Source organism: Typopeltis vanoorti, chromosome 5 (genome assembly GCF_054136105.1).
Source record: "Typopeltis vanoorti isolate ZY-2024b chromosome 5, IOZ_Tvanoo_1.0, whole genome shotgun sequence".
Taxonomy (NCBI): Eukaryota; Metazoa; Arthropoda; class Arachnida; order Uropygi; family Thelyphonidae; genus Typopeltis; species Typopeltis vanoorti.
Genome location: NC_143553.1, coordinates 107,463,594 through 107,485,259, shown reverse-complemented (window position 1 = coordinate 107,485,259; position 21,666 = coordinate 107,463,594). Strand labels below are relative to the sequence as shown.

General features: G+C 35.7%; 1 protein-coding gene across 2 annotated transcripts in view; it reads right to left on the bottom strand.

Moving 5' to 3' along the window:
• The window catches only part of Dis3 (exosome complex exonuclease RRP44-like protein Dis3), a 310,868-nt gene that overhangs the window by 67,788 nt on the left and 221,414 nt on the right, over positions 1-21,666 (bottom strand). For both annotated transcript variants that reach the window (XM_090392656.1, XM_090392657.1), the window contains one exon: positions 7,509-7,595. In XM_090392656.1, the coding sequence (XP_090248782.1) occupies positions 7,509-7,595 (87 nt within the window). The remainder of the gene's footprint in view (positions 1-7,508; positions 7,596-21,666) is intronic.

Here is a 21,666-nt window from a genome sequence, read left to right as displayed (position 1 = left end):
TTGTATTTATTGCTCAGAAAGATTTCATATATTGAAATATGAAATATTTCATAATTTTCATATTTCATAAAAACATAATTTGAAAAAACTTTTTGGCAAATCAAGCATATTGGTAACATTCTGTTTGTAAGTGACTGGATATTTCAAATATTTGATATTATATTGTCTACATTTCTTCTTGGGTTCAGCTATGATGTTATCTGTAAAAAAAAAGATAAATTTAGACAAAAGACAAAATTGCTGGAATGCAATTTCTCACATACCTAAACCAAATTATTTTTACAAGAAAAGGTATAAAATACCATGTGAAACTTGCTGTTTTATTGTAAACAATAATTTGCTTTGTGTGAAATCCATGCAAGTAAGGTTCCGACTAGGTATCGAATATGCACTACATCAAATTGCTAACCACTGCTTGTCACACAATTCAGAAACAATCTAAAACTGATTTCATATGTCTCACGTGTTTATAGTATTATACAGTGAAAAAGTCATAACATGCACATGTTCTGCCGATGCGTACTAGACTGTTAAAATCCTGATCATCTAAAAGTGTCACCTGTGAACACTTTGCTTGTTAAGACCTGTCGTCGGACTCTCTGATCAGCTGTAACTTGCACTTAGTATGTTTCCTTGGAAAATAAAACAATCATTACAACCTTTACTTACATTATACAACAGTTATATCATCAAAATTTTTGATGATAATTTTTTTTCAGCACCTAATTTTTGTCCTTTATGCTTTCACTACCCCTTTACTTCAATTCAATGCTCATGAGGCCTACTACCACCTCCCTGGAACATTTGGGTTCCCAAAGGGGGTGGTACATTTCCACCCCCTTTGGGAACCACTGCTCTAGAAGAATGTGGCTATAATAAAAGTCCCAAGTAAAGAGTTTCCAGCAATGCTTTAATTAAGAACTCAATCTGAAATTTAAACTTTCCACGTGGGAAAAAAAAAAAATATTATTATTGTTATGCAACACCTCTGTCTCCACCCTCAACCCACCAACTACAATGAACTGCAACTACCATCATCATCTACAGCCCACCACCATCACTAGTATTTTCACAGACAATCACAAACATCCATGTCCACAGCAGGATTCGAACCAGCAGTTTTTGGCTGGAAAGCGGACACTAACCACTTGGCCAATCAGACAGGCAAATATATATATATATTAAAGATACCAAGCTATTTTAAACCTGGTTTTTTACTCCATTTCCCAAGTAAGCAAACAGACAAGTCAGTCAAGTTTATATATATATATATATAAAATTACTTGCTTATCCTAATATACAATATCCCCAAGTTAAAAAATTTATTACACACACACATATATATATATATATATATATATATATATATATTTAAAGATTTAATGCTTTAGAGAAAGCAATTGACACAATGAAAAAGGAAAAGTTGGTCCTTGTTGGGGATCTAAATAGCAGAGTAGGAAATGATTGTCAGACATACAAAAATATTTTCGGAAAATTTGGAGAAAAGAGCAAAGCTAATAATAATTGCAAATACCTGTAGAATTTCTGCTCAGGACATGGACTGGTTATTACTAACATCATGTTCCAATAAAGATGTGCACAAATTCAGAAGAGAGAAGAGGCAAGGAATAAGAAAAGTCTCATTGACTATGTTATTGTAGATAGTGATATTTTCTCCTTGGTGCAGGATTTGAAATTGGAAGTGATCACTATTTAGTCTTGAGCAGGATAAAATTGAATTTCATATTGAAAAGAGTAACATGCAAGAAAGTTTTAAAGCGAATAAAAGTTGAGCAGCTCTTAGATCTGAACTGTAGACTAAAATACACAAAGATTATTGAAGAAAAAATGAAAGAGTTTGAGGACAGCAACCAAACGTTGAAGATTCAGTGGCAAGCCTTGAAGAAAACCTCGACTGATTCAGCCAGAGAGGCATGTGGTGAGGTTATCTGCAAGGATAAAAAAATCAGAACTCTATGGTGGACACAGGAAGTTAAAGAGGCAGTGAAGGAAAAGAAGAAAGCATATCAAAAGTTCCTGGCAAATAAGTGAACTTTTGCTCTCAGAAAATACAGAGACAAATGTAAGAAAGCTAAACAGTGGGTAAAACTAGCTAAACAAAAGTCATGGGAGGACTTTGGCAAGAAGCTTAGAAATGGAGGAAAGAGTGCTGTAAAAGGAGTTAGAGATGATAAAGGTGACATGAAAGCGGGTGGGGGAAGATATCCTTGAAGTATGGAGTAATTACTTTGAAAAATTGCTAAATGAAACAAGCAGTGATGGCAGCACAGTGGTAAAAAACAAACACTCAACAGGCATACAGTCAGGAATACATATCTATACTTGAAGTAAAAACAGCAATCAAAGGCTTGAAATGTGGAAAGGCAGCAGGAGTAGATGATATTCGACCAGAAATGCTGAAGTATGGTGGTATGAGAGTCTTACAGTGGCTGCACTGCATAGTTCAGAAAGCCTGGACAGAGAGACGAATTCCCGATGATTGGAGTAGAGCTCTCATAGTACCCATATATAAAAAGGGAAATAAAACTGAATGCGAGAATTAGAGAGGTGTTTCTGTACTGACTGTTCCTGGCAAGATCTATGCAAGTACACTTGAGAAACGGTTGAGAAGAATTGTTTAAGAACAAGCTGGATTCAGGCTGAATAGAGGCTGTCAGGATCAGATCTTCACTTTATGACAAATAGTGGCGAAAGCATTGGAATATAACAGAGATCTGTATTTAAGTTTTGTCTATTTGGAAAAGGCATATGACAAGGTACCAAGAGAGAAGCTATTTAATATGCTATGGTTATATAGTGTCAATGGGGCATTATATCAAGCAATACTTGATATAATGTCTTTATTTGAGTTGTAAGTCAGTAGTTAGAATTGAAGGAAGTACAGGAACATGGTTTAATGTTAAATATGGTGTTAGACAAGGATGTACATTATCTCCTCTGTTATTCATTATCTATATGGATCACATTATGAAAGAAATTGGTATTAAACATGTAATTAAAATTAGAGATGTTAATGTCAGTTCTTTGCTTTATGTGGACGATGTTATACTTCTAAATAAATCAGCTACAAGTCTGCAAGATTCCCTGACTAAATTGAATAATTGTTGTAATAGATATGGTATGAAGGTCAGGAATAAAAAAGACAAAGAAAATAGGCAGAATCGTTGAAAATGTCAAATGCGTTGTGAACGGAGAACCTGTGGAACAAGTAAAGCATTTCAGCTACTTAGGCACGATTTTTAGTGAAGATGATAAATTAAATATAGAAATAGACAACAGAATCAGCAAAGCTGGTATGGTGGGAAGTCAATTGAATAAATTCATATGGAATAAGAGAGAAATTAGTCGGAACACTAAAATAGCTGTATCCAAGACATTGTTCAAACCAGTTTTAACTTATGGATCTGAGAGCTGGGTCAGAAGTAAAACACTTGACCAAAGACTAGAGACCACAGATGTGATAGTCCTGAGAAAGATTAGAGGTGTGAACAGATGGCATCAATGGCAATATCATATTAAAAATGAGGATATTAGGAAAGAACTTGACATTGTCAGCATCCAGGAATGCGTTAGGAGAGCTAATCTCAGGTGGTATGGTCACTTAAATAGAATGGGTGAGGAAAGATTAGCAAAACAAGTGTTCTCTGCCAAGTTGGCAGGAAAACAACCCAGAGGAAGACCAAGGTATAGGTGGATTGATACGGTTCAAAGTGCCTTAGACGATAGAAATATAAGATCTGATAATGTTGGAGTCTTGACAAGTAACAGACTGATTTGGAGGAAAATTGTAGATAGGAAGTTAGTAATGATGTAATTTTTTCATGTAGTACTGTCATATCCTGTACACCTCTTGAGGGTACATGGCAGAAATTTGATGTTGATGATTTAAAGATAGGCCAATAAACAGAGATAAAGAGGTTGTTTATTGAATGCAGGTGGACTGGCTATTGACAGATGGTGAGAGATCAGAACCAATTTGTGATGATCAAGATATGTCAGGTTCAGAAAATTCACTGTACTGATTTTATTTGAAATTTTACCATTGATTGTTCCACATATTCACATAATTTCCTCTCTGGTGATGAATGGTCTGTACTTGGCATATCATTGGAAAAGTTTCTTTCCCACTGAAAACCTGTCAATTTTGATGGTAAAAGAAAATGCAGTAATTATATGAAGGAAAGAAATGAGGTGGGGAGAGAGGACATCTCATATTAAGTGGACCTCTCTTCTGGGTACCATCAAGCATTTTAGGAAACATTTTGGTGCACTAAAGCAAATTTATGAACACCACATTGTATAGATCCCAAATCTGTAGATTTCAGACTTAGATGTTGGCATTTATACAGGTGAGAAGCAGTGTTTCAAACAAGAAAGAGAACCAAATTTAATTTTTTGGAATGAAAAAGTGATGGTGATGATATGGTTGTGCCAGAAAAGGCTGAAGGTGTAAACCAGCCCAAAAAAGAGAAATCTGATCTTGAAAGAAAAGCAATAACAAAGATAAGGGGAAGTAAGGTCTTGATAGTACTGATATCCCACTGGAGAATGCTGAGGAGATAAGGTTGGAGTCCCAATGGCAAAGGGTAGAAGGCAGACAAGAAGTATGCTCCTATGCCAAACCTAATCAATGCTTTGAATATATATCAAGAACAATGCAAGTTTTTCCATATCTTGTGTTTAAAATAATCTTGACCAGGAAATAGCTGTGGAGTGAGTGGCACAAACCATATTAGTAATGACTGATTAATTGGTGTAACTTTAAGGTATGTACAAGTTGACTGTTGATGACCTCTAGATGAAAGCTGTATGGCTGATCCCCGCTTTTGTGGTGGTATTGGGTTGCTTATAAGTTCCAGGGAATTAAGCTTATGTTTTGGGTGTTAAGATAGTAGTCCAGATATGAGAAACAGATTAAATGAAAATACCTACTAAATAACTAATGAAAATGCATAAAGCAGAAAGAGAATGTCCAGAGGAAAATGACTTCTCTCTCTCTCTCTGTCTGTCTGTGTGTGTGTGTGTGTGTTGTGGGGGGGGGGGGGCATCTCATATTAAGTGGACCTCCCTCTTCTGGATACCATCAAGTATTTTAGGAAACATAGATTAGAATGCAGGCTGAGCTCCATTCTAGCAAGAATTATTTGTTATTCAGCTAGAACAGGTGTAATCAGACATGGGAAAGTCAGAATGAAAATCGAAAAGGCCATCCAATTCAGTACCACTGTAGTGGCACAAAGGTACAAGGTAGCAAATGGATAGGTTAAGGATATTCTGTAAAAAAAGGAAAAATGGACAAGATTATGGTCTGCACATTATCAATGGAGGGGGGAGAGAGGACTGGTTAAGAGAAGAGATGCAAGATGTTGGGAGGATAGTGAAGATTATCCAATATTCTGGTAGGTAGATGGACAACCTGTGAAAAATCATTATTTAGTGGAATTAAAGAAAGGAAGCCAGTTTAGATTGCAAATACTGAAGTTCCCAAAGAAGATTACTTTAATATTTGGATATTTAGATGCTGAAAAAAAAAAAAAAATTGAATCGGAGCAGATCATAAAAGGACAGGGAGATATTAGGTTTGCCACTCTTTATCTATCACAATTATCACTCTTGTGAAAGAAGGAGTCGTGAGATGCACACGATATTGAATTGAGGTTCTGTGAGAAATAACAGCTCTGCTTTAGAGGCCTTTACGTGGTAGTGCACAAAATTTATCTTCATGTTAGGCAGTGAAGTGGACATGCTTTCATTTTTAAAGAGGATTTTTTCCCTGATCTGGTGTTAACTGTATTTCTTTATGGTGTCTTTATGGTTGGCAATTTCAGAAACTTAATCACAAAGCAAGGACATACAGTGTAGGAGTGAACGAACAATGAACATATCTCCCACATGGGGAACATCCAGTACTCTGTCTGTGCATGGCCTGACAGTGCTCTTGCATACTGCTAATACTCGAGTTCCCTCCAGGTGCATTCAGGTAGACTAAGTAGAGACAGCATTATTTGTTGGTTGGTCAGGTATCTCCTGATGTTTACTATTAGGTTCAGTCCTATGTACTATCTAGCAGCCAATGTGCAAAACTATTTTAGAGCTGTACCTTAACTACAGTGAGTTAATATATTAACTTAATTATAGTTAATATATCACACATGCCCCTGAAGGCCACTTGCCCCGTATACACGAAGAGAGACCCCCCTTTAGCCATTAGTGAAGATGGCAAAATTTATATGGAAACAGATAACAAAATAAGCAATGCTTGTTTTGGTAGGAAGGCATCTGAATAAATTCACATATCAACACATGAATATACCAATATATTCCAATGTATAAGTGTTCAAGCCAGTTTTAACTTATGGATCTGAAAGTTGGGTTAGAAATAAAACAGGTGGTTCAAGAGTACAGACCACAAATATGCATTCTGGGAAAAAACTAAGGGTGTTAACAAATGATATCAGTTATAACAATAATCCATTAATATCTTTTATTCCCTGAGGAGTATACAAGGATATTTGAGTCCTACCTAAGTTTTGGAGACTAAAGAGTAATCAATCTTCAACTGTAGCCAATCAGAGATAACAGGCCAAAACTATGATATTAAGTGGCATTTGGTGAAGACAGAGAGTGTAACAGACATCCCCTGCCACCACACAGTTCCTAACTCTAATGTGATACATTATTGTCTGAATTAGCATGGGTTCTATGGTTGATTTTCTTGAGTTTACAGAATGAAAAACCCCACATACCTGTTTCTAAATCTCAGAAAGAAGTAAAAAGAGTTCCTCTGGTAAGTGGCTAAAATCAAATTTAGAATGGTCTTTCTTCAAGTAACCTAGTGCTATTTATGGATGCAAATGCCATTTCCAAGGAATAGAAATGACATCAAAAGGAAAGGTTAGCAAAACTGTTATTTGGCTTGGAAAAGAACAAAGCCCCAGAGAAAACTGAAACATAAGATCTAATAATATAGATGCCTGATTTAGAAGAGAATCATTGATGGGAAGCGAGTAATAACAAACTTAATTGTGTGATATTATCACAATATCCTATATGCTGTACACATAAATAAAATTATGATGTTCTAGATTAAAGAATTCCTGGAAATCCATATGAATATTACCAATGGATTATTTCTGATGTTTTTGCATAAGAATGACAGCAAAGTGTTCTGTTGCAGTTGGTCTTTATTACCAAGCTGCAACCCATCCTCAACTCATGAGAACTGATAGCAGCATACAGTAAGGAAAGAGAGAGAGAGAGAGAGAGAGAGAGAGAGTGTGTGTGTGTAAGGAGTAGACAGTTCTAGGTGAACTGCAAAAAAAATCAGTCAAAATGCATAAAATGTCTAATCCTGAGAACCACTGTACTATTTACATACACATGATTGCAACAGTCATTTATTTGAAACTGAAGTATATAAGTAATTTATAGAAGTGAGATATAAAGAAACTGTGGACAAACCCCATATAATTATCAATAGAACTTACTTTAGTTCCTTCTTTTCAACATCTATTGGATCATGAGTTTCATTGTCCATTGAAAATCTTACTTCTTGTGATGCAAGTGTTAATGCACTATAGACACAATAAAATAAGTCTATTAAAATAAAGAAAATCATTGCAAACATAAAATTTAGGATGAAATATGCAATGGATAATTTTCAGTTATAATATAGGAGATATTAAATTTGTACTGAGTATATATAATGTATATAACGTTACAATTTCAAAAACACAGGATATTCAGAAATGACAATCAACTGGAAACAATTTGCAATATTAAAGAAAAGCAGGGATATAAAATATCTTCCTTTATTTCCAGTGAATTGTTATGGAGAAGTAACATGGCTCATTATTACTAGTATTCTGCTTGGAGGCCTAAGTCCATCTAGGATCACAATGGCTTAAATTTAGGAATTATTCAAATTCATACTTCATACCTTTATAATTCACATTACTACCAAACATGTTCAAGGTAAATTTTATGTTTGTGAGGTGGGGCGTGGAACTGGAGTATCCAGAAGAAAATCAACCTCATAGCCAGCCCAAACTATCAATTGTCACTACAACAGCCATCGCTATAACAAATTATTGCTGAGTAAATTTCTTTTAGTATAACATTGTATCTCAGACACAATGCTATACTAAACTAAATTTACTATAGCAGACTAATTTCAGAACAAACTGTTCCTTTGGTCCCCCCCCCCCCCCAACGAGCCTGTTATAGCAAGTCAATTGTAACTGTATACTGAAAAAAAAAAAAAAAAAAAAAAAAAAAAAAAAAAAAAAAAAAACAGCAGGTGACTTATAAAGTGAGTTAGTTATCACCATTGTGGCTAAACCTATATGCATACCACAAGATTCACCACCAATCCTTCTCCATTCTTCAACACCCTATATTTTTTCAGAAACACGCTACATTACCAATAGTGCTCAATTAGATAATAATTATGTACAACTTTTAATTAATATATCATCTAGACATAACCAGTCCAAATTATTTCTTAAAGTTAAAATAAATTCACAACTTCTATAATATGCAGCAGAAAGTTATTCTGAATATTTTCTACCAGCTGAAAACATGTAATGGAAATCATTAAAAAAGTGCATTTCCTAAATGCAATTTATAGTGCTATTGCACATTATCAAAACAGATAATAGATAATGAACAGAGCTTATTTTTGCTTATATATACAAAGAGACAAGCTACATTATAATGCACATAATAAATTACTTTTTTTTTTATAGTGAAACCTGTGTGGTATCCATAACTATAGAATAGCATAGCACACATACCACAGTAAATAACTTTCTTCTTATATAAATATTTCAATATGTAAGACATTGTCAGTACGACTAATGAACAATAGGAATTGAATTAAAAAAAAAAAAATAGTGTGCATGCTTAAATTGGAATCCCTCTACATCAGTGGTTCTTAACCTGGGGCGTGTGCACCCCTGGGGGGGGGGGTGCGAGAAAAGTTTCTAAATTTTGAACCAGATTGACCCAGATGACGACAGCTATTTAATAAAAGATGATCTTATTGAAATATGAGCCAATGCACATATTCAAATAGAATTTGAAAAACTGGACTTAGAACAATTCTGGTGTAAACAATTAGAACCTTATCCACACAGCTGGCAAAAGCAGCATTGCAGACAATTTTACCATTTGTCACAACCTACCAGTGTGAAATGGGATTTTCATCACTTTTGCACATAAAAACAAAAGCCAGAAATGGCTTAAATGCAAGTGATGACTTATGTGTGGCTCTTTCAAAAAAGGAGCCTCGCTTCAAAATTATTATTATGAATAAACAATAACAACATAGCCATTAAAAATCGAGATATTGTTTTGTATGTATATGAAAATGTATGTGTTTATTTTTCAATAAATAAATTATCTTGCAATAGATGTAATTTCCTAAATAAAGAAATAGAAACACATTTTACAAGGAGGTGTGAGAACTTATTTTTAGATTCGAGGGGGTGCCGATCACTAAAAAGGTTAAGACCCATTGCTCTACATATACAGTCGTATGTTCATGGATTAAAAACTAATAGGCTGAAATTAAAATTACTTAAAATATAGCAGATAAATTACTGAATACAATTGAGAATAACAATTTCCCAAACTTTTGGAATAATGAGACAGTCATTTTGATTAAGATTAGGTCTATGAAGTAAGGCTTCAGCACTTTCTTTATATAACTGTTCATATTTATATGTTGAGCTATGTAGTAACTTGTCGTTTTGAAACTGGATCCTGTGGTTAGCATTTTCAACTGCATGTTGTGCAAAGCCCAAGGCGGATGTGGTTCTTGATGTTAAGAGATACATTTATTTATAGATCTTCTGGTTTGTCCATAGTAAGAGAAGTTACACAAATATGGTACTTAGTAAATAATTAATCGCTCTCCTACAAATCAACCCAGACAAGAAGAAGCCCACAGGACTCCTATTCCATATATTAAGGCCATCTCTGAATGTGTGGAAAAAATTGAAAAAATATCAACTCATTGCTACCTACCAAGCCACCAACCAAATTCACAACTTGCTATTTTCTCCAAAAGTGAACAAACTCTCACCAATGAATGTGGAAGAATAACTTTATTGAATGCAGATGGTACTCTAGTGTCAGAAGCTAATGAGACTGTTCAGTTAATGAGTGCTCACTTTGCTAAAATATATCAACCAGGTGTATGTAACATGTCATACAGTGCTACTGTTACATTGGATGAAGAGTTAGAGGTACATGAAAATGAGGTTGAAGAGCTATTACATAACTTGGATAAGAATTTTTCTACAGGGACAGATGGAATATCAGCCCCTTTGCTAAAGAAATGTTCAGCCGAATTGGCTAGGCCTTTCACATGCATGTATAACTTGAGTCTCAGCTCAGGAATGATACCACAGGAATGTATGATAGTTCCATTGTACATGGGTGGTGCAAAAACTGATGTGTCGAACTACTGACCTATTAGTATCTCTGGTGTAGTAGTGAAGATTTTATAAAAGTTGGTAAGAACTCACAGGCAGAAATAGTAGACAAACAAGCTATACTCTACAAGGAACAGCATGGGTTTACTAAAGGAAAATCACATTTTAGCAATTTGCTAATATTTTATAACAATGTTATGGCCGAGTTGAATAAAGGGAATGGATTCACTATGATAATGTTAGCTTTTGCTAAAGCATTTGAAATGATTCGAAATGATTTTGCTAAAGCATTTGAAGTGAAAGGATACCACAAGAAAGGCTGCTGCATAAACTAGAGAATATGGGATTGGAATATAAACTCTTGACTTGGATCAGGGAATGTTTAACAGATAGATATCAAAATGTGGTATACAGTGGGTGTGAATCTGCCAAATTTAAGGTGACCAGTGGTGTACCTCAGGATTCAGTCCTTGGGCCATTATTGTTCAATCTATCCATTAATGACATCAAGCAGGGTCTAACATCACATGTGCAATTGTTTGTGATGATGAGAAGATAGGCAGGGCAATCAGGGATGCTACTGATGTTCGGCAATTACAAAATGATCTGAATAGGCTAAAATTTGGGCAAATGAAAATGGCTATCAGTTTAATGTTAGCAAGTGTAACATTATGCCCTTTGGCATGATGAGATTTCCAGCAGCATATTATATTAGCAGGGTTATGTTACAAGAAACTGATGAGGCTAGAGATCTTGGTGTAATAGTGGACAGGAAGTTCAAAGGTCTAATTGTATGCTGCATTCATATGAACTGAATGCAGTGCCATCCCTCATAATACGAAGAATGACAGTTCTTGATGTAATGGAAGAACATATGCAAAATTTTTTTTGTGTGAAAAGTTTCTTATATTCAAATCATTAAAGGCAAATATCAATAGTTCCTTTTTTCCTTAACTGAACAAAAAGAATTCTGCAAGAAGTACTTTGAAAATATCAGCATATCACTCTGGTTATTTAACATACTGTATGTCGGAGTACTTTTCAATAAAACCTCCTTATTCCTTGATTAAAATTAGGAAAATTGGATCTATACTACTCCATAATGTTTGAATTTTCCACTCTTTTTTTTACCAGCTGTTATTCTTAATGCTCTCCCAGCTGGTAAAATACATCATATGAATTATGCTGGCGATATGTGGGTTCACTTATGGGTTCTTCAGCCCAATGCTTGCCGATGTTACTGTCTAAAGATATCTTTGCTAAATAACTTTTTATAACTAAAAATATTATTTAATATTTTCTCTTCATCTGATCTATGTAAAAATAAATTTATTTTTAGTTTTGGAATTGTTCTGCAAGGATGTTACCACATGTTAAGTGTTAACATCAGTCACATATAGACTGCTAGAATAATCAAATTAATGACCTGCCCACTTTGATATAATTGTCAGCATTTCACAATACAATACACATTACAATAAAATAAGTTGAAAATAATCGAGGCAATGTGTATTTTACTTGAATAAACAATCTAGAAATTCACAACTAGAAGGGAGAGAACAATAGGAGACCCCCCCCCCCCCAAAAGGTGGTGCACATGTTGAGTTTTTGAATCCGATGATGTCTACGCAATATAACAACAAATTTAAGTTTTATTTTGTCCTGGTATGGTGCCAGGAGTAAATTCTGTTCTCTTAATCCATCCTTATAGTGAACATTTTGCAGACCTGTTATACGGTTAAAATATGTAACATCATATTCTGTCAAAAACCTAAGTGAAGTCAGGAATATCATAATGTAACCAGTTCCCTTATACTCAGTTGTAACTTTATTCTCCATTTTTAGTATGTGTGTGTGTATATATGTTAAAGATACCAAGTAATTTTTTTAAACCTGGTTTTTACTTTGATCCTTAAGCACCCCAACATCTATCTATCTATCTATATATATATATATATATATATAGATAGATAGATAGATAGATGTTGGGGTGCTTAAGGGTCAAAGTTGTATAGGAGACATCCGCATAGCCTTATAAGGAATGCGGAGAACCGACCATGGCTTCTGACCTAATGTCCAATCCTCACCTTCTCGTTGTACACCCTGTTGGGTATCTACCTGGATACTAAACGAAGGAGGATGGGCTGGCAATTTGGGATTTAGATGACCAAATTGTATTTTTATTGGCTTAAACCAATATACAAAATGATGGTACAACATGACAAAATTTCATGCCAGCTGGGGGCATCGCCCGGTTAAACCAGCCCTTCCCATAGTTTTCACCAGAAAACAGGGGGAATAGTGAAAAGTCAGCTACTGGAACAAATCTGAATGCACACCCCAAAACTCAACATCACCAGAGTTAAAGACAAAAACTGGTGAGATCTTTCTCAGCAATAAATACAAAATGTTATATTCAGGAAATGACAATCAAGGAAAAGAAGGAGTAGCCATATTATTCAACACAAAATACAAGGCTAATCTTCTCGAATGGAAGGCAGTCTAAATTAGAGTGCTCATCATCATCAAATTCCTGCCATGTAACCTCAAGGGGTGTACAGGATATAATAGAACTAGATGAAAAATTTACATCATTACTAACTTCCTGTCTACAATTTTCCTCCAGATCAGTCTGTTACTTGTCAAGACTATAATATTATCAGATCTTATATTTCTGCCGTCTAAGGCAATTTGTACCCTATCAAACCACCTATATCTTGGTCTTCCTCTGGGTCGTTTTCCTGCCAACCTGGCAGAGAACACTTGTTTTGCCAATCTTTCCTCGCCCATACCACCTGAGATTAGCTCTGCCAACACATTCCTGGATGCTGGCAAGGTCAAGTTCTTTCCTAATATCCTCATTTTTAATATGATATTGCCATTGATGCCATCTGTTTGCACCGCTAATCTTTCTCAGGACTCTCATATCTGCGGTCTCTAGTCTTTGGTCAAGTGTTTTACTTCTGAACCAGCTCTCAGATCCATAAGTTAAAACTGGTTTGAACACTGTCTTGTACAGCTAATTTAGTGTTCCGACTAATTTCGCTCTTATTCCATATGAATTTATTCAGTCGACTTCCTACTATACCAGCTCTGCTGATTCTGTGGTTTATTTCCATATTTAATTTACCATCTTCACTAAAAATCGTGCCTAAGTAGCTGAAATGTTTTACTTGTTCCACAGGTTCTCCGTTCACAATGCAGTTGACATTTTCAACAATTCTGCCTATTTTCATTCTCTTTGTCTTTTTATTGCTGACCTTCATACATTATCTATCACAACAGTTATTCGATTTAATCAGGGAATCTTGCAGACTCGTAGTGGATTTATTGATAAGTATAACATCGTCAGCATAAAGAAAAGAGCTGACATTAACATCTCCAACTTTGATATCATGTTTAATACCACTTCCCATCATAATGTGATCCATATAGATAATGAATATCAGAGGGGATAATGTACATCCTTGTCTCAACACCAGATTTAACATTAAACCATCTTCCTGTACTTCCTTCAATTCTAACTACTGACTTACAACTCAAATAAAGACTAAGTATTGCTTGATATAATGCCCCATCAGCACCGTATAACTGTAGAGTTTTGAATAGCTTCTCTCTTGCCACCTTATCATATGCCTTTTCCAGATCTACAAAATTCAAATAGAAATCTTTGTTATATTCCCATGATTTCTCCAATATTTGTTGTAAAGTGAAGATCTGATCCTGACAGCCCCTATTTGGCTGGAATCCAGCTTGTTCTTCACCAAGCTTTACTTCTACAATTCTTCTCAACTGTTTCTCAACTATACTAGCATATATCTTACCAGGAACATTCAGTAGGGAAATACCTCTGTAATTCACACATTCGGTTTTATTTCCCTTTTTATACATGGGTACTATGAGAGCTCTACTCCAAACATCGGGAATTCGTCCCTCTGTCCAGGCCTTCTGAACTATGCAGTGCAGCCACTGTAAGACTTTTATACCACCATACTTCAGCATTTCTGGTCGAATATCATCTATTCCTGCTGCCTTTCCACATTTTAAGCCTTTGATGGCTTTTTGTACTTCAAGTATTTATATGTATTCCTGACTGTATGCCTGTTGAGTGTTTTTTACCACTGAGCTATCACTGCTTGTTTCATTTAGCAATTTCTCGAATTACTCCATACGTCAAGGATATCTTTTACTCCCATTTTCATGTCACCTTTATCATCTCTAACTCCTTTTACAGTACTGTTTCCTCCATTTCTTAGCTTCTTCAACAACTCCAGAACATCTTACCACTTTCTTGATATTTATTTTCTATGTTCTTGCCAAAGTCCTCCCATGTCTTTTGTTTAGCTAGTTTTACACAGTGTTTATCTTTCTTACATTTGTCTCTGTATTCTCTAAGGGCACAAGCTGACTTATTTGTCAGGAAATTTTGATATGCTTTCTTCATTTCCTTCACTGCCTCTTTAACTTCCTGTGTCCACCATGGAGTTCTGATTTTTTAATCCTTGCAGACAACCTCACCACATGCCTCTCTGGCTGAATCAAACAGGATTTTCTTCAAGGCTTGCCACTGAATCACCAACATTTGGCTGCTGTCCTCAAACTCTTTCATGTTTTTTCAATAATCTTTCTGTATTTTAGTCTACAGTTCACATCTGAGAGCTGCTCAACTTTTATTTGCTTTAACTATTTTCTTATATGTTGCTTAAGGGTCAAAGCTGTATAACTGAGAGGAGACCTCCACACAGCCTTTAAAGGAATGCGGAGAACCGATCAGGGCTTCTGACCTAATGTCCAATCCTCACCTTCTCGTAGTGCACCCTGTTGGGTATTTACTTGGATACTGAACGAACGAGGATGGGCTGGCAATTTGGGATTTAGCTGACCAAATTGTATTCTTATTGGTTAAACCAAAATAAGAAATGATGGTATAACATGACAAAATTTCATGCGGGCTGGGACATCGCCCAGTTAAACAAGGCCCCTGTTGTTTTCACCAGTAAACCAGGGTGAACAGCGAAAATTCAGCTACAGGAACAAATCTGAAAACACACCCCAACTCAACATCACCAAAGTTAAAGATCGGTACTATTAACTATTAACATAAGAAGCCTGAATGGCAAAGAAACGAAGCTAGCTGAGGAATTAGATAAGTACCAGATCGACATTATAGGGGTGACTGAAACAAAAAAGACAAAAACTGGTGAAATCTTTCTGAGCAATAAATACAAAATGTTATATTCAGGCAATGACAATCGAGGAAAAGAAGAAGTAGTCATAGTATTCAACACAAAATATACGAGGCTAATCATCTTGAATAACAGTCACTCTGAAGTGGAGTAATGTGGGCAAATATGACAATGGGGACCTGGACAATGAGAATTATTTGTGCATATAGTCCCACAGAAGGTTCTACTAAGGTAGAAGTGGAGGAAATTTTTGAGGCTTTAGAAAAAGCAACTGACACAATGAAAAAGGAAAAGTTGGTCCTTGTCGGGGATCTAAATAGCAGAGTAGGAAATGACTGCGAGACATACAAAAACATTTTGGGAAAATTTGGAGAAAAGAGCAAAGCTAATAATAGTGGCAAATATCTGTTGGATTTCTGCTGGTTATTACTAACACCATGTTCCAACATAAAAATGTGCACAAAGTCACATGGAGAGAAGAGGCAAGGAATAAGAAAAGTCTCATTGACTATGTTATTGTTGATAGTGATGTTTTCTCCCTTGTGCAAGACACCAGAGTGTACAGAGGATTCGAAATTGGAAGTGATCACTATTTAGTGTTGAGCAGGATAAAATTGAATTTCATATTGAAAAGAATAACATGTAAGAAAGTTTTAAAGCTAATAAAAGTTGAGCAACTATCAGATGTGAATTGTAGACTAAAATACCTAAATATTATTGAAGAAAAAATGAAAGAATTTGAGAACAGAAACCAAACCTTGGAGATTCAGTGGCAAACCTTGAAGAAAACCCTAATTGCTTCAGCCAGAGAGGCATGTGGTGAGGTTGTCTGCAAGGACAGAAAAATCAGAACTCCATCGTGGACACAGCAAGTTAAAGAGGCAGTGAAGGAAAAGAAGAAAGCATAGCAAAAGTTCCTGGCAAATAAGTCAGCTTTTGCTCTTAGAGAATACAGAGACAAATGTAAGAAAGCGAAACACTGTGTAAAACTAGCTAAACAAAAGTCATGGGAGGACTTTGGCAAGAACACAGAAAATAAATATCAAGAAGGTGGCGAAATATTATGGAGGCTGTTGAAAAAGCTTAGGAATACAGGAAAGAGTGCTATAAAAGGAGTTAGTGATGATAAAGGTGACATGAAAACGGGAGAAAAAGATATCCTTGAAGTATGGAGTAATTACTTTGAAAAACTGCTAAATGAAACAAGCAGTGACGACAGCACAGTGGTAAAAAACACTGACCAGGCATACAGTCAGAAATACATATCGATACCTGAAGTAGAAAAAGCCATCAAAGGCTTGAAATGTGGAAAGGCAGCAGGAGTAGATGATATTCAACCAGAAATGCTGAAGTATGGTGGTATAAAAGTCTTACAGCGGCTGCACTGCATAGTTCAGAAAGCCTGGACAGAGGGACGAATTCCCGATGATTGGAGTAGAGCTCTCATAGTACCCACATATAAAAAGGGAAATAAAACTGAATGTAAGAATTACAGAGGCATTTACCTAGTGAGTGTTCTTGGCAAGATCTATGCAAGTATACTTGAGAAATGGTTGAGAAGAATTGTGGAAGAAAAGCTTGGTGAAGAACAAGCTGGATTCAGGCCAAATAGAGGCTGTCAGAATCAGATCTTCACTTTAAGACAAATAGTTGAGAAAACATGGGAATATAACAAAGATCTGTATTTAAGTTTTGTTGATCTGGAAAAGGCATATGACACGGTGCCAAGAGAGAAGCTATTCAATACGGTACAGTTATATGGTGTCAATGGGGCATTATATCAAGCAATACTTAGTCTTTATTTGAGTTGTAAGTCAGCAATTAAAATTGAAGGAAGTACAGGAAGATGGTTTAATATTAAATGTGGTGTGAGACAAGGATGTACATTATCCCCTCTGATATTCATTATCTATATGGATCAAATTATGAAGAAAAGTGGTATTAAACATGATATCAGAATTGGAGATGTTAATGTCAACTCTTTGCTTTATGCGGATGATGTTATACTTCAAAATAAATCTGCTACAAGTCTGCAAGATTCCCTGACTAAATTAAATAACTGTTGTAATAGATATAGTATGAAGGTCAGCAATAAAAAGACAAAGACAATGAAAATAGGCAGAATTGGTGAAAATCTCAACTGTGTTGTGAATGGAGAACTTGTGGAACAAGTAAAACATTTCAGCTACTTAGGCACAATTTTTAGTGAAGATGGTAAATTAAATATGGAAATAAACCACAGAATCAACAAAGCTGGTATGGTACGAAGTCAATTGAATAAATTCATATGGAATAAGAGAGAACACTAAATTAAGTCAGAACACTAAATTAGCTGTATACAAGACAGTGTTCAAACCAGTTTTAACTTATGGATCTGAGAGCTGGGTCAGAAGTAAAGCACTTGACCAAAAACTAGAGACCGCAGATATGAGAGTCCTGAGAAAGATTATAGGCGTGAACAGATGGCATCAATGGCAATATCATATTAAAAATGAGGATATTAAGAAAGAACTAGACACTGTCCGCATCCAGGAATGCTTTAGCAGAGCTGATCTCAGGTGGTATGGTCACTTAAACAGAATGGGTGAGGAAAGATTAGAAAAACAAGTGTTCGCTGGGAGGGTGGCTGGAAAACGACCCAGAGGAAGACCAAGATATAGGTGGATTGATACAGTACAAAGTGCCTTAGACCATAGAAATATAAGAGCTGATAACGTTGTAGTCTTGACAAGTAACAGACTGATTTGGAGGAAAATTGTAGATACGAAGTTAGTAATGATGTAATTTTTTTTCACATAGTACTATCATATCCTGTACACCTCTTGCAGGTAAATGGCAAGAATTTGGTGATGATGATATATAGATGTTACAAGTTTTTATGTGAGAATTTGTCTCTGAATTTGCTCTATTTCAGAAAAGCAGGGGATGTGACATGACAAACATTTAGTAAAGTTGAAGTGATGGTTATTATTTATGTGTGAGAACACCATCCCGCTTATGAGAGGCCTGAAGTGACTTGTAATAAAAATTACGTAGGCTGTTCAATAAGTAATAAGACTATATTTATACAGAAAACAGATTACCTTTAATCGTCATCATTTACATGGTCTTTTTTGAAGTAACTACTGTGAGACGCGATGCATTTGTCACAACGTTGTGTCCACTTCTTAAACACATGTGAGAGTCCGTTTTTTGAGAGCTCTTTCAAAACCGCCTCCACAGCTTTTACACATGCTTTGTTGCTTTCGAAATGGCGGCCTCTTAGTGGTTTCTTGAGCTGAGGAAACAGCCAGAAATTGCACGGTGCAAGATCAGGACTGTATGGAGGGTGTGGTAGGATATCTGTGTTGTTCTCTGCAAAACGTCAACCACACAACAGCAATATGTGGCCTTGCATTATCGTGGTGCAATAAGAAGCCATTCTTCAGCAATGGACACTTCCTTTTGACGTGCTTGATGATAATAGCTGCTGTGTTGGACGTTGAAGGTCTTCCCTCACGTTCAAGATCTTCCACATTTTGCCTTCCTTCCTTAAAAGTTTTATGCCAGCAAAAAAAACACTTGCCTTCGACATTGCTTCATCGTGGAAAGCTTCACATATCATGTTCAAAGTGTTCCGATGCCTATTTTTGCAAACACACACACAAAATTTAATCATTATAACACTGTTCCACGGACGCTTCCATTTCGAAGACTGGTCGCACCTCGTAGGCGCACCGATGAACACTTGCGTTTAGTCACGTGACACTCTGGCACATTAGCCCCTTTACACCATCTATCAACCTCTTTTGTTAATACATACAGCAACATTTCTTTATTCCACAGAAATTATTATTGTGATGAGTGGTTTCGCCACAGTAAAATTAGTCTTATTACTTATCGAACAGCCCATGTACATGTTTGGTCAGCGGAGCACAGTTTCCAGATTTAACCTACATACACAATACTAATGTAAGAAAGATTTACAACTTTTTAAGTGGGAGATTCACACTATTTAAAAATGTGATCAAACCAAAGTCTTATAAATGGAAACAATAACTCCCTTATCCCTACTTGTCAGTGTTCTTTCTTGACATCCTTTGTGATGTTTTTACCAGCTCAGCACATTATCACTCTTAGATTCCTAGCATTTTCATTTTCTTGCAGTGCAACTCATCAGTGTATTCATAACCTTATACTTTGCAATAATGAAATGATATCTACTGCCCTTTGTTCATAATGTTGTCTCATTTGCTCTTGCCTTTGCCAACTTTAGCCACATCAACAATTGAATATTCCTCTGCAAACCATTTCTAGTATCATTAACATATAAGCTGCTAAAAGTAGTGATTCAAGCAGCTGGTCACACTCCATTCTTCTAGACTGTGTAACACCATATGTTCCTCACTGATTTCAGTTCATGAGCAATCCAGTTGTCAATGCTTCATATGTAACCCTCATTTGTTAAAATATGTAACATCATATTCTGTCAAAAACCTAAGTGAAGCCAGCAATATTATAATGCAACCAGTTCCCTTATACTCAGTTGTAACTTTATTTTCACTTTTGTGTGTGTGTGTGTGTGTGTGTGTGTGTGTGTGTGTGTGTGTGTGTGTGTGTGTGTGTGTGTGTGTGTGTGTGTGTGTGTGTGTGTGTGTATAGATGTTATAGGTTTTTATATGAGAGGTACAAATGTAATGTTATTCTAAGAAATGAAATTTCTTTCTGAATAAAAAGTTGGGTGGTATTAAAAATAAGATGAGGAAGAATGGATCCCCAGGAGAAATGAGACACGAGGAAATTAATTTGGTAAAGATATCTTTCCCCTATTAGAAACTGGCATGATGATCATCATTATAAGAAGTGGTTGCAGATTAGAATCTTGCTTGCTTCTTTATTTGCCAGTACAGGGAATTTTTGAGACAAGAATGGTGTCATCTGCTAAGCTATGAATAAGGTTAGCATTTAGTGAAAAAAAAAGATCACTGATGTATGATAAGAGACTGGACAAAAAGAAAAGAGCCTTTAAGTACTTTAGGACTGGCAAAAGTAAGAGGATAAAAGCCATCTGCTCTCACACAACCAACAAAAGAAATGGACACAGAGAAAGAAGGAAGACCAAAGATGGTGGGTTCCCCTCCCCCTTTTACATGAACTCATCAACCTTTCATGAGTTCTACTCATGAAAGGTTGCAAAAAAAATTATACATATTAGTACCGTGAGTAGGCTAAGGATTAGATAATGTGGAAACTCTGCTTTAAAGACCAAATGTGGAACTTTTTAAAGTCATTTCAGGCCTCCAATAAGCAGGCTTGGTGATGAAATTCATGTATCATCTAAAAAAAGACATTCATACATCCATACCCACAGTGAAATTTGAACACACAACCTATTGCTTGGAGAGCAGAAATGCTATGTACTCAGCCAATCAGGATGGCTTAGGAGTCCTTTGTGCTAAAATTAAATGCCTTGTAGAGATATAGAACATCTGCCATGGTTCTCACTCTCCCTATAGTGAGTTTAGAGGCAGATAGCAAGCAAATGGATCTCCTATGGAAAGGCTGCAATGGAATTAATGTTAAAATTTACTAATTAGGTGAGATGAGACTTTTGAAAGCCCGAATTTTAATAAGCAAACTGCAAAATTTGCCTTGTGTCCAAATGGCAGCTGTGTGCTTTTTTTTTTGACAGGAAAGGAGGGCTTTCTGAAACCCACTTCAACAGTTACTTTTCTATATTCAAATAATTCACAAAAAAATAATAAATACACCCCCTTGTTATCATATTTTTCCTCACACTTCGGCATAAAAGAAAAATCTATCAGCACACTGAAACCTTTTACAGTTTTGTTGCACTGGTTGTTGTCATCATCATTTCCTCCTGTACACTAACATCAGTAAGAAAATTCTGAGCTACATGGATATAAGTTTTCTTCATTCCTGAGAACATCCCTTCAGTTCTTGAACCTGTTATGTTACTTTGTTTTATCTCTTAGCTCATTCAACTTATTTTAAAAATAGGACTTAGTCCTTTCAGAATA